The sequence below is a fragment of the Triturus cristatus genome, chromosome 11, assembly GCF_964204655.1.
Source record: "Triturus cristatus chromosome 11, aTriCri1.1, whole genome shotgun sequence".
Classification (NCBI taxonomy): Eukaryota; Metazoa; Chordata; class Amphibia; order Caudata; family Salamandridae; genus Triturus; species Triturus cristatus.
The window spans coordinates 1,087,940,160-1,087,953,117 of NC_140594.1; the positions used below are offsets into that span (position 1 = coordinate 1,087,940,160).

At 40.9% G+C, this 12,958-nt stretch overlaps 1 protein-coding gene across 1 annotated transcript; it reads left to right on the forward strand.

The window, feature by feature from the left end:
• Positions 1-865: 865 nt before the first annotated feature.
• On the forward strand, positions 866-12,614 carry RPL22L1 (ribosomal protein L22 like 1). The gene is made up of 4 exons (XM_085635467.1): positions 866-899; positions 3,322-3,411; positions 3,697-3,818; positions 12,363-12,614. Exons 1-4 carry the CDS (start codon positions 891-893, stop codon positions 12,505-12,507), a joined length of 366 nt encoding a protein of 121 aa, XP_085491593.1. The 5' UTR covers positions 866-890; the 3' UTR covers positions 12,508-12,614.
• The last annotated feature ends 344 nt before the right edge of the window (positions 12,615-12,958 follow it).

Below are 12,958 nucleotides of genomic sequence, written 5' to 3' on the forward strand. Positions count from 1 at the left end.
GCTATGAGAATGTAAAGAAAGTCAAAGCATAATCTCTGTCTCCCTGTCCTTGGCAGAATTTATATTTTCCTTCACACTTGGTAGGATTTTTTTTTATTATTTAAACTTGTGTTCTCTACCTTGTAGTGCATTAAATTAATTAATTCTGCAAATTTGAACAATTATTGCAGATCCGCCGGTTACTGCTAAAACAAGTTCTATTAAGATGGACAATAGGCCTCGTGGAATTTGCTATGACTGTACATCCTGGCTCGAACCCGCAGACAGCATTTATGGGAAGACAGGGTAGTCATACCTCCTCCGGGTGAGACAAGGATTCTGCCAGTGCCTAGTCCAGTTAACGCCCATGAACATCATCAGGTTAGGTCATAGACATCGAAGAAGGACATTACACTTTCTGAAGCTCGTTGACAATAGCGCTGTATTTAAACGGTGGCGTCTTTGGACATAAAATGGTAAAAACAATGGAAAAAAAGCACAAAATATTTATAGAAAATTAAACGTACTCTCTTTCTTGAAGGCAATTTTTTATTTATTGTCCTTGCTGTTAAGAATGTATAAACTATGCAGTATGGATGGATGTATATTTTCTTTTATTGCCGCTGGTGCACTTTTGGATAAACTGTGAATTATGACGTTTGAATGTCGTTCGTGGAAGACGTTCATTAATATTTGGACGTCCCATTGACCGAGAATACTTATCTTCTTTCGAAGATGGCCTCCTCTAGTGTAATCATTCGGTTTTCACAACCAAGCTAACACATTAAAATCAGTCGGTGAACTTTTTTCCATGCCTTTTTCTGTTTCGTGTACGTGATGACGCCACGACGTATATAAAAACTTCGGTACGCCGCTGTCACTTCCTTTTTGCCCTCTAGTAAATCTGAAAGATGGCGCCGGTGAGTGCGGCGTGGTTTTACATTGAGTGTGGTACTTCCCGGTTCTCTTAATCGGCTGTTTTTTGACAGCGCTTTGATTTAGTTGCCCATGTGCGTTTCACTCAAGCTTTCAATATTACTATAATATTGTTTAAGTTGCCAGCGAAAATGTTTCCTAAGACTCGGATCCAGCCTTCACTCGTCAATTGCCTTACATGCCATTAGAACCGATTCAAGCTGGAGGGGAGACTACCGATTCTTTGCAGCCATAAATTGGGTTATTTTGGTGGTCTCATTCTCAAAATTGTCTTTTTAAACCTTTGTTTTAATAGAATTCAACTGGAGCTTCATTGCCCACCTGGAAAAAAAAAACCTCACTTATGACTTCTTGCCATGTATGGCATTAATCACACTTTACCGTATTCAGTAGCCCGCAGCATACTGTAAATCTTTCTGTAATGTTTACCCTTTTGTTCAATTTTCCGTGTTCTTCGACAAGCTTATCCTGCACTCGAATGATCATCTTTGCCCTTGTAATTTCTCGTGGTAGCGTTGTTGCTTACTTAACACGTCTCCGTAAAGGAGTTTTGCAAAAGGGCCACACTTTGTAAGGTACACTAGGAATACTACGTATGAAATTTGATTTTTCAATGATCGATTTTTAATTTAAGCTCTGATTTCACATCTTATAATTATTTTGTATACATTGTGAGGGACTGATCTTGGGTTGCCTGTATAACCTGCTATTCGATTTTCCTGGGCTTCACTGACAATCCCTTTTCGGTGTACACTTGAAGTACACTGCCTCCCTTCTGGCGAGGTTGGTGCTGTGCAGCTGTTTGTTTTCAACCCATGCTTCCCAATTACTGAACTGGGCTACGGGCCATCCGAATATGTCCCTGTTAGTCCTCCTCCAAGCCTTTTAACACTTTACGTGATTGTTCCGACTGAAGCAGTCGGTGTGGATCTAAAACCGCACAACAGAAACCTTAAAAACCCGACACAAGACCTGCAGAGTAAATTAAAACTGGCAGCTAATACAGTTAAGTGTTCATTTTTTTTTTTTACCTGCCCTTTCTCGGTGCTTGCAACTTAAAGAGTAGGTAAAAAGCACCACTCTGGTTACTGAAGCACAATACCAAAACTCTTCCCACATAGGATCACAACAAATACATCACTACTAATTGCACACTCGACCATGTTATAGTATTTCACAATTGGGTTTGGAGGACTAGTAATGATAAAATGCACTACAACGATGGTTGCTTTTGCCTTGCTGGTGTTCAACATGTATTACACCCAGAATGATGCACACTTAACGTGCTGTGTAGATATAATTTTTACTGTCTGACAATGCGGGGGGGGGGGGAAGAGGGGGGGATGATTGAATTGAATAGGGCTCTTGCCTGGAGTATTATATAAGGCTGGAATGTTGGGTTTGACAAAGAAAATGCAAAGGGCTGCCAGTATTCAGTTTATATGCATTTTCTAGACTTTTGTTAGTGTTCTAATTCTAAGTTATTCATGTTGCTGCTGTGAGGAGCAATAAAGGAATACTGTATAATATTGGCCTCTGGGCCTTGCCATAAGAGGAGTATTTCAGTTAGGGCCTAGATGGTTAAAGTACAGACTAATTTTGCAACATAAATTTTGTTTAGGGTGAATGGTCGGGAGGTGTTTAGACGGCTGTACATGTTAGATAAGTATGTCCTAGGTTATCTAGGTTGAATGTAGATTAGTAGACTGCTGTGCCTTTACTGCAAAGAGTGGACATGATTGTTTTGAAAGCTGCCGGAAGGTGAGCATATACTTTGAATTGTTGCTTCAGCTCGCTGAAGTAAGGGTTACATTTTGGAGTACATTCTGCAAATTCCCAACTGCCAAGATTACTGAGGTAGTGTGTGGGTCAGAACTATCTTTTGAGATGTATTCAAGTAGTGGCTAAAACATTAGACCTACTCAACAGACCACGATTTAGTAATTTACTACATTCATCCTTTTTATTGCCAATCCTCAAGCACAATAACTTTCCATTTGAAATGGGTCTAAACCTGGCTGGTACGCAAGATCAGAGGTACCACTCGTCCTAGAACATTGGCCATTCTGATAATATGAATTATCTAGCATTTCATATCCCTTTAACTGTCTGGAGTAGAAAAGTAATAGGACACTAACAAAATGTGGTGCTAATTTGATGCTGCGTTAATGTTTAGATTCATTGTAAGGTTCATAAATGATTAAACTGATATCCCAGAGGTCGGAATAACTTTGAGGAAGTAATTTCAGATAATGTGACCAATAATCAAAAGTCCAACCATGCTATTTTTGTAAAATACTTGTTTTTGAACACACAAACGTGGTCTTCTCGTTGGTATTCATTCAGCATCAATGCTGGTGCTTCCTTGATTTCTGAAAATCGTTCTTTTCATTATTCCTTTAATAGAAAGATAGAAAATCAAAGAAAGTAAGCTGGAAGTTCATCCTTGATCTTACTCATCCAGTTGAAGATGGAATATTCGACTCAAGCAACTTTGTAAGCATATTTATTACGAAAGATAAACTGCAGAACTAGTAACAGTACACTTTGCTAAATTAAGTTTAGTCAAATCACCATTTATCTTAATGAATTCTTTCATGGTCAAATGTTTAAGCTTGTCGTAATGCCAGATTTGTTTGTTCTGTTTTTACCTCTCGTATTTGACAATTATAAACTGGCTTGCATAGATATTGTTTAACACACATTTTTGCTAGGGTTAACTTCCCTAGTATGAGCCTAGGGCACCATTCCCTAGTGTCCTATTTTTTCTTCTATTAATAGGAGCAATTCCTGAAGGAGAGAGTGAAGGTTAATGGAAAAACTGGAAACCTTGGAAATATTGTTCATATTGAACGATTGAAGAACAAGATCACAGTGGTCTCAGAAAAACAGTTCTCAAAAAGGTGATTTCTATCTCTGAGATATTTCTATCTTCTATTTTTGCTTTGATATTTGAAGTTTTTACTTGTGATTTCGCATTGCTTTGTAATATAAATGTGCTCATAGCGTTATTTTAAAACGTTAAGTTTGTTGCTTACTTAGTATTTTTGCTAACCCAGGGTTATTTCAAACCGCTTAATGGGGTACAGAATAGCGACTATGGGCTAGGGCACTGTATGGGAGTGACAAAGGGAATATCTTTCCATGTTTGCTTATATAGCACATATGGTTGCCTAGGGTAGCATTAGTGCACTGCAATGGGAAATTATAATTAAAAACCCTAATAGGGAGGGGTGTAGGAGATGTTTGGACCATGTCATACTGGATACTTAAATACACCTTACGCCACTCAAGACCACATCTAAACACTAAAGTCATAATCTGTTCCTAAGCAAAGCACACGCCTCACATGAGAAATTTCCTGTGTCGAAGCACACAGATCAAGCACCCACCTTGCCGGTAATATCTGCAGTACAATGCATACTCCATAGCAAATGCTTGATCCGTTTTATATCCTGTCACTTCGAAAAACATGCTTCAGGTTAAAGGTACAGCCGTGATTAAAAGCTGCTGCCTGTTTCATTTAGTTTATTTTCAAAATGTCTTTCTGATCATTTTATTCTTGGTTCAGACTAATAACCTGGCAAATCTGATTTAGGCAAGTTTATATTTGTTCATTTCTATGAACTTTGATATAAATCTGTAAAGATAAAACTAACAACCTGCTAGCTACGGAGTGTATTTTTACCTGTCCCTGGAAGTACTGCTCAGCGTGCGATAAGTAGAGGTGATCCTTATTTCCTGGCAGATACCAGAAGGTTTAGCACCATACTCAGGACAGTAAAATGCAAACCTGCTGTTATGTTATGTTATATTGGATCGTACACCAGGTTGGTTTCTTGGCGCTGCTTGGGTAGGTGAGAGATGGGGAGATGAATCCGTTGGTTATTCAAATGCCTGTTTAAAGAGACCTGTTTTTTGCAGTTTGCGGAAAGTCATGAGATCTGTACAGGATTTGATCTCTAGGGGCAGAGCATTCCAGTACCTAGGACCCAGTATGGCGAACCTAGAGCCGCCATAATGTTTCTGTTTAAAATAAGGTATTGTCAGGAGATGCATGTGGGTGGATCGCAGATTCCGGTTGGGGATATATCTGTTGATAAATTTGGGGTTTTTACCGTTTAAATTTAAAGATGATGCAGCCCATCTTAAAGGAGCATCTTTGTGATATAGGGAGTCAGTGCAGTCTCCTCAGAAGAGGGGAGACATGTTGGCGTTTGTTTTCCTGCAGGATTAGCCTTGCCGCCTGGTTCTGTATTAGTTGGAGGCGGTAAGTAAGATAGGCTGGGATACCGAAGTATAAGGAGTTGGCATAATCAATATGCGATATCACCATGGCGAGGATAGCTTGAAGTTTTGCTTCCTGAGTTAGGAACAACTGATTTTCTTTATTTTTCTCAGTTGGAAGAAGCAAGTGGAAGATACTGATCCTGTTTTCATAGCTAGGTCGTTACTGACTGTAACTCCCAGAGTTTTGGCATGCTTGGAGGGAATCTGAGGTTGTCCCATTTCATTAGGCCAGAATTGGGGACTCCAGGGGTTTAGTGAGCCTCCTGTGAGAATCAGTTCTGTGTTGTCCGGGTTTAGCTTCAGTTGATTGCTGTTCATCCAGTCATGGATGAACAGCATTGTGGATTGAAATTCGAGAATGCAGGCCGGAGAATTGTTTATAGGGAAAATCAGTTGGAAATCGTCTGCGTAATTATAAAGGTTTGGATGTTTCTTTCTTTTTGTGCATGAATCAAGGGAAGAAGGTATATATTGAATAAATGAGGGGATAGAGGATCCCTGGTGGACTTCACGTATTTTTAATCTTGGGGGTTGAGAACCCACCGAGATGTACAGCCTGTGATCGATTTGTTAGGAAAGATCTGGTCCACTCGAGGGGCCATTCCTTCAATGCCCATATCTCCGACACGGTCGATCAAGATGTCATGGTCGACCGTGTCGAAGGCAGCGGAGAGATCCAACAGTACCAAGGCTTGGGGGAGACCTTTTTCCGCCTTTTTTTCTCAGTGTGTCCAGCACAGATAGTATTACTGATTCTGTTGAGTGGGCTGGACGGAAGCCTGCTTGATGGGCATCCAGGTATTCAGATTGCTCCAGGAAGGCCGATATACTTTTGGCCACATGTGCTTCGAGCAGTTTGGCCAGCTAGGGGAGCAATGAGATCGGTCGATAGTTGGTTAAGGTCTTTGGATCGGCTCATGACTTTTTTTAGGAGAGGGATGATAATGGCTTCCTTAAAGGTCTCTGGTACCTGACCCTGAATAAGCGACATATTTAGGAGAGTCATGGCAGGGCCAGGGCAAACCGCAAATGCTTCCTTTAAGATCCATGGGGGACAGCAGTCCCTTGGAGAGCCGGACTTGACTTTTGCCAATAAGTTATTGAAGTTTTCCTGATTTATTATTGGAAATTCTTCCAGTTTGTGCGGGTTCTGCGATTTTATGGAGCAGGCAGGGCTCGGGCAGCAGGGGATACTTGATTTAATGTTTTTGATTTTTTCAATAAAAAAAATTGTTTAAGGCATCACATAGGGATTGGGAGGGGGTGGGTTTAGGTGTTACTCTGTCCGGGTTGGATAATTCGTTAATAATTGTAAAGATGTCTTTGGAGCGATTTGTGGAGTTGGTGATTTTGGATGAAAAATAATCTGCTTTGGTAGCCAGTATGGCCTTTTTGTAAGTTCCTCGTGCATCTAGGTAGATGCTTTCATCAGGTGAATGTTTATTTCTCCACTTCCTTTCTGTGTGTCGTAGGGAAAGTTTTTAAGTTCTTTAATTCAGGGGAAAACCATCTATGAGCTTCATGGCGACGTGTACACGATGGTTTCTTGAGGGGGGCATGTTTATTGCTGGCTGTCAACAGCCAGTTAGAAAGGGCTTTCTCGCTTAGATCGATGGAGCATTGACCAATGGGAGTGGTGTTGGTCAGTGACTCCAGAAATAAATCCTTGTCCATAGTATTCCAACTCCTGCGTGCTTTAAGATTGCAAGATGTTGTTTTAGTCCGGGTGGGAATGTTTATGCTAAATTTAATGAAGTAGTGGTCAGACCAAATGCAGGGTGTGACTTCTAAGTTGGTTAAGACTAGATTGCTGGACCATACTTGATCCAGAGTGTCCTGTGTGTGGCAGTCGAGATATGCTGACTTAAGTTGAGTCCAGCAAGTAGGTCCGTTAGTTCCACCGAGTGTGGTCCCTCCGCTTCGTCATTAGCCCAGTAGTTGAAGTCCCCAGTCATCAGTACTTTGGCATGGTTAGTAACGAGATGTGCCATTTGTTCACTCAGCAATTTAGGAAACTGGGGCATGTTCTGTGGTCTGTAAAGTAGTACAAAGACCAAAGGGGTAAGAGTAGACTCTAATTTTAATACTAAGTTGTCTATTAGAGGGATGTCTAGGGAGGTGAGTGCTGTGAATTTGAGATTTTGGTGTATTATGGCTGCTACTCCCCCTCCCTTTTTTCCCTGTGAGCGGTTGGCTTGAAGAATATAGAACTAGTTAGGTAGTGCTGCTAAAATGTCGGGGGTGTAGTCTTGTGTTAACCAGGTCTCAGTTAGCAATAGTATATCTGGTTGTTCAGATTTCAACAAGTTATATACATCTAGTTGATGTTTTGGCAGGGAGCGGGTGTTTTAAGTAGATAATCGCGAGCGACTTTCCTTTATATGCTGCCTGAGGTTTGGTGGGTTTCCTATTGTCTTTGGGGAACTTAAGTTCAGGGAAGGATGATCTTCTATCCCTTATTCCGTACCTGGTCAGTCTAGCCTGTGTGATATGGTGGAGCTCAAATTCAGTGGAGTGGATCGTCTTTGTCATTAAATGAGTAAGTTATGAATTGGGCATGGTGGACTGCCCCTGTCAGCCGCAGACGGGCTTGCCTTTGGCGCTGGCGGCGCGCCCGCTGCGCTGCTACCAGCATTAGTAGCCGTAGTCCGCCTTGGCTCCTCCCCCCCCCCACTTCCCTGATTTGCGCTCAGCGGAGGCGTGTGTACCGGGAAAATGAGTCGGGCCAGTAGGTTTTTTTTGCGCGTCAATAGAACTTTGTGGCAGATTTAAAAGCAGTTTACAAGGTGAGCGATAACCTCAGAAGTGAACAGTGCAATCAATTTTCAATTTTAAAACAGTCAGCAGCGTGTGCGGCATTAGTAACAGGCAGCGTCGCCTTTCCCAAGTCAGGCAAACCTTAAGGTTACCATGGTATTTCAGTCCGAATTGGCATGTGCCTTTTGCACTCGCATGCTTTGGCGACAGTGTTGACCAAACTTGCAGTGCTTTCACACATGCTTAATTTGTCTACTTCCGTGGTATAATTTACAATACATTAAATTACAAAACTCACCTTGCCTCCCTCCTAACATTGTGAATTCGTAACTAGAAAGCTTAGATGCATTATCATAGTTTAGTGTTGCAGTCTGCGGAACAAGTTGAGTTTGCATTAAGCTACGTATCTGTTACCTCCAAGGGGTAGAGGAAGCTGGTGCTGTAGAATACCCTTCTGCACTGACATGCTCTGCTGCAGGTTGAATAACTGGCATACGTTTTTGTCTAGCAGCTCTCGTTATGTGAACCTGTACTATTGCAATTTTTTGCTGATTAACGTAGAGCAAAAACACTTAGTGATTGCATTATATTGAACCATTTGTCTAAGTACAGAATAGTGCAGTAAGCTTTTTTAATTTTAAAACATGTATATACGCAACTTGTCATTAAAACATACGTCAGATAATTCTGCAATCCATATATTTGTAAAACTTATTTTAATCCTAAATGTCTTGCATATAAGAAATCTGAGTCCAACAGTGAAATGTTCAGTTTTCCACAAACCATAACTTTTGCTATTTTTGGCCAATGGTCAAAATGCACATTTAAAAAAGTGGCTTTTCCAATGCATGTTAGTTTCCAAGTAGGTTAGGACATTAGACAAACTGTAGGGTGTGACTTGACCAGTAAGGCTTTGGATGCTCTACAATCTTGGGATTAAATATGCCCCAAATAATTGAGCACAGCTATTTAAGACTGTTTGAATTCTTAGACCTCACTGAGTTTGTAAAATCCTGCCAGCAAACGCAAGCAGTGGCTCTTACACACGTTTTGTTTATAGAAATCTCAAGTCCTAATCTTGCATGTGACTTCAAAGTTGAGGTTCAGCTTCACCTTTGGTGCCTGAATTAGGTCGCAAGAATCACCCTAAAACATGCTTTTAAACATCTACTCTCAAAGTAGTTGAAATGAGGAAAAGGAGATACACTCAAAGCCTCAAACGTACAAAGCCTAGACCCATTTTCCCCATTGTATGACTTGTGATGGTAAATTGCTAAGCCTCAATGTTTCATGTTTAACCAGATGTAGTGGGACTATCATGTTCAGGTGTGCATCAGTGTATTGTCCCCAGATTTTTAACTCTACTTTGTTGCAATCTAGTTGCCAACTTAACATTTTTGTCTTCAGAAGACATACTTTGGTGTTTTGATAATTTATATTAAACTTGTGTGCAATTCCTGGTTAGTATGCTTCGCTGACTTTTAATGCCCACCATAGATAATTCAGGATGGCTAGATTGTAGATGTGAAGAAGGGTGCCAGTATACTGCGTACCAGACTTACAGGGGAAACAAACACTTCGACTCGTGCGGAGAGTCAATCGGGTAAAAAGTGTGTGCTGTAATAGTCCAGCAAAACGCACAAGGTGGATGGAATGTTGCACATTGGCAAAACATTCACCCCAGTCACAGATCTGAGTTTAATCCATCGTTATTTTGCTCACCACGCCACCCCAGTTCAGACATGGCCATATGCAAATCAGTCTTGACCCTGTGCCTCATGGGAACAGTCCAGCCCAAACTTCCAAGCCATGTCTTCCTGGACCCAAATCAAGCGTCCTAGGACCGGTTTCAGGGTTTCACCCCTCTTCAGCCAGGATAGCTCGACTCCAGTGGCGTAGTGAGCACGGGATTCTGGCTGAAGAGGGGTGAAACCCCGAAACCGGTCCTAGGATGCTTGTTTCCAGTCCAGGGAGGGCTTGGCAGTTCGGGCTGGACTGTTCCCATGAGGCACAGGGTCAAGACTGATTTGCATAAGGCTGGGTTCAAACTGGAAAGGCATGGTGAGCAAAAACACGATTTATTTAGGCCCAGATATCTGTACTGGGGTGAATGTATGACCTTGTTCTGTATTCTGTCCATCTACTGTTTTTGCTGCTGTAATAGTCCTTCATTAGGCCATTGTTCATTTTTTTTAAATTTGCTTAACAAACGTCATTGATCAGAACCTGCAACAAATGGTTAGACAGTAGTTGTATTATAGAAAATCTGCAGTCACCCAGAACAAACAGTTTTCTCGTATTACAGGGTTACTGCCAGCCAGCCCTTAAAAAAAGTGTAACTTTGTTATTATATTCCTAACCATCTTGTGTTGGTGTGTAGCAAATGGCACCCGTGTCAAATTTGTAGGTGTATGGATGTGGTGACACTCGTACATGTCCCTACAAGATGAGACTGCCCCTAGCAGCAGCTTCATTGTGCCATCTTCTCACCCCTATGTGGCCATGCACAGCATCAGCAACTATTGCTTTTTGCTAATGCTCTACAGCGTCTCCAAAGGACAGTGGAAAAGCCAGTAGGCCTCAAACACTTAGCAAATTAAGTCAGCAATGCTCTACACCAAGAATCCAATGTTTCCCATAGGAAATGATTGCGGGAAAGCAGAAAGTTTAACCCACCACTTTGAGATCTGTTTCAACAACAGTTTGTTAGGTTTCACTGCATTTACCCCATGTGTATAATATCTGCTGTAATGGTGGAAAGGAGAGGAGATAGATGACTATCATGTTGACTGGTCAAAGCTTCAGTTAATCTATCTAGTCTCTGGTAGCAGTTTTAAAGCTCCAACATCCATGACCCTTTGAATAACTTGTTTTAGCAATGTTTATGCTTTACCTGTTCACTTACAGTGCTAGCCAGTTCTAAGCTTTAATGTGGCCACACTAATCATTAAAATGATATTTCTGTACTGAACTCCACAAATTGTGATTCCACCTTTTGTAGTGGAAACTACAAAATTACTCTGTACTACGCTTAAGGTCCTAGCTGAAGCAGAGCCCTGTTTTATGCCAGTCTTCGTACATCAAAGACTTGTTTTCAGTGGCACACCAATATTTCCAAAGTTGAGTGACGCACAAAGGAGGAGCAGAGCATTAGCACTAGTAGACCACAACCTACATCTTCCCCAAAAGTCGTTGTAACATAGTTGCTCTGTTTAAAAATGCATTACATTAATAAAGGTGGGCCTAAGTGAATTCAAAGTGAACAGTTGGGGCTGCAGGAAGCAAGTTAGCTAGGTGTCTCCATCCACTATTTCTCCAATGGCCTATACTCATGTATTTGGTTAGTTTTATGAAAAACAGTTTCTTTATTGTCGTGGTAGGTGCATTCACACATTAAAATTAAGTTATATTCTGTATAGTTGATAGGTATGTTTGTCAAACTATAAGGCCAGACAGCTTTTACACTTGCATTTTAAGAGAACTGCAATAGTGCAACTGTAGTTTTATAACCTTAATGACAGCAGCTTGACAATTACAAAGGTCAGCAGGGCATCTATTGGTTTACCCCATTTTATTACACAGTGATAGGATGATGCTCATAATAAATCTAACCATGGGTTAGCGTTCAAACTTGTTTTGCCCACCATGACACCTGTTTGGCCCCAGCCATATGCAAATCAGTTTGACCCTGCTCCATTAGGAGAAGTCCAGCTTAAAGTGACTATTTTTGTGACTGGCTACAGAGTTCATGTCATAAGTCAGCACTCAACATTGACTTGTTTGGGTAAGTCTCCTACAGCAATTGCTTGTTTGTGTCCTTGTGGCTAGCCCATTGCCTACCATAGTTACCTTTTCTGACAGTCATTTGCTTGCTTCGGATTCAGTGATTTCTTGCTTTTGTTTTGTACCTCCTCTGGCGCTTATCTCTTTACCATCCTTTTGATTGGTTGTGTTCCACTGCTCACATTCCGAGAACTAGTGTTTTTTATTTCAGCACACCATGAGCGAGGACTTTCTTACTCTCTCCCATGTGTAGCTGTCACTGCTAAAGTGCTGCTCCATGCCGGGAGCTTCGTGTCATGTTTCCTTTTTGCTGAAGCTGTACTGGTCTTAATTCCTTCTAACAAAGATTAAAATTGTTGGTTTTCAGATGTTCAGTCTGGTTAGCTTATAGTCGCACATTTTGTGGAAAATATTTACAGTAAAAACATTGCCTAGTTTTTGCAGAAATGTTTATTGCATTATGTGGATTTATATAACACACCGTAACTTAAACAGTTCAGGTTATTACTATTTTTTTTCAAATTGCATTAAGGAATTTGATTAGTCTTTAAGTTCAGGCTGTTTTGAAAAATGACATTGCTGTGAATGACAGCTAACAATTTGCATATTGTTTAAAGGTACCTGAAATATCTTACTAAGAAATACCTTAAGAAGAACAATCTCCGTGACTGGCTTCGAGTGGTTGCATCTGACAAAGAAACATATGAACTGCGCTACTTCCAGATTAGCCAAGATGAGGAGGAATCTGAATCGGAGGACTAAATATTTGGAAATGGATGTGAAACAATGTGCATAAAAATCAAACATCTTAACCATACAGGACTGTGACCTTGGTTATTGTGGAATAAAGATTTTGTTGCCTTTGTTAATTTAAATGTCTTCTCTAATACCTTAAGTGCATTGGGTTTTAAAGACCTGCTTTCAACTAAGTTTTATAGCAACTTATACTCTGCTGGATTTTTTACCTTTGGTGTAGTAACAGATGAAAGGCATTACTGAAATGTGAAGCTCGATATGGGGCTCTAAGAGCCAAAGGCATCTATTGAGTCCTCTGATGCACAGTGCACACCATGCTGCTTTGCCAATTAGTGCAAGCAAGGCACCATATTGAGCAATGCAGGATGTCTTATGATTTGGTGGGCACTGTACATGAGTAAAATTTTCTCATGAATACTTGACGCTTTACCAGGTTTTGCCGAATGCACGCACTGAT

What these genes read in the sequence shown, in the direction of transcription:
- RPL22L1 (XM_085635467.1), top strand. An exon ending in TATTCGACTCAAGCAACTTT is followed by an intron (nt 3,412 to 3,696) that starts GTAAGCATATTT and finishes TTCTATTAATAG; the next exon opens with GAGCAATTCCTGAAGGAGAG. An exon ending in GAAAAACAGTTCTCAAAAAG is followed by an intron (nt 3,819 to 12,362) that starts GTGATTTCTATC and finishes TATTGTTTAAAG; the next exon opens with GTACCTGAAATATCTTACTA.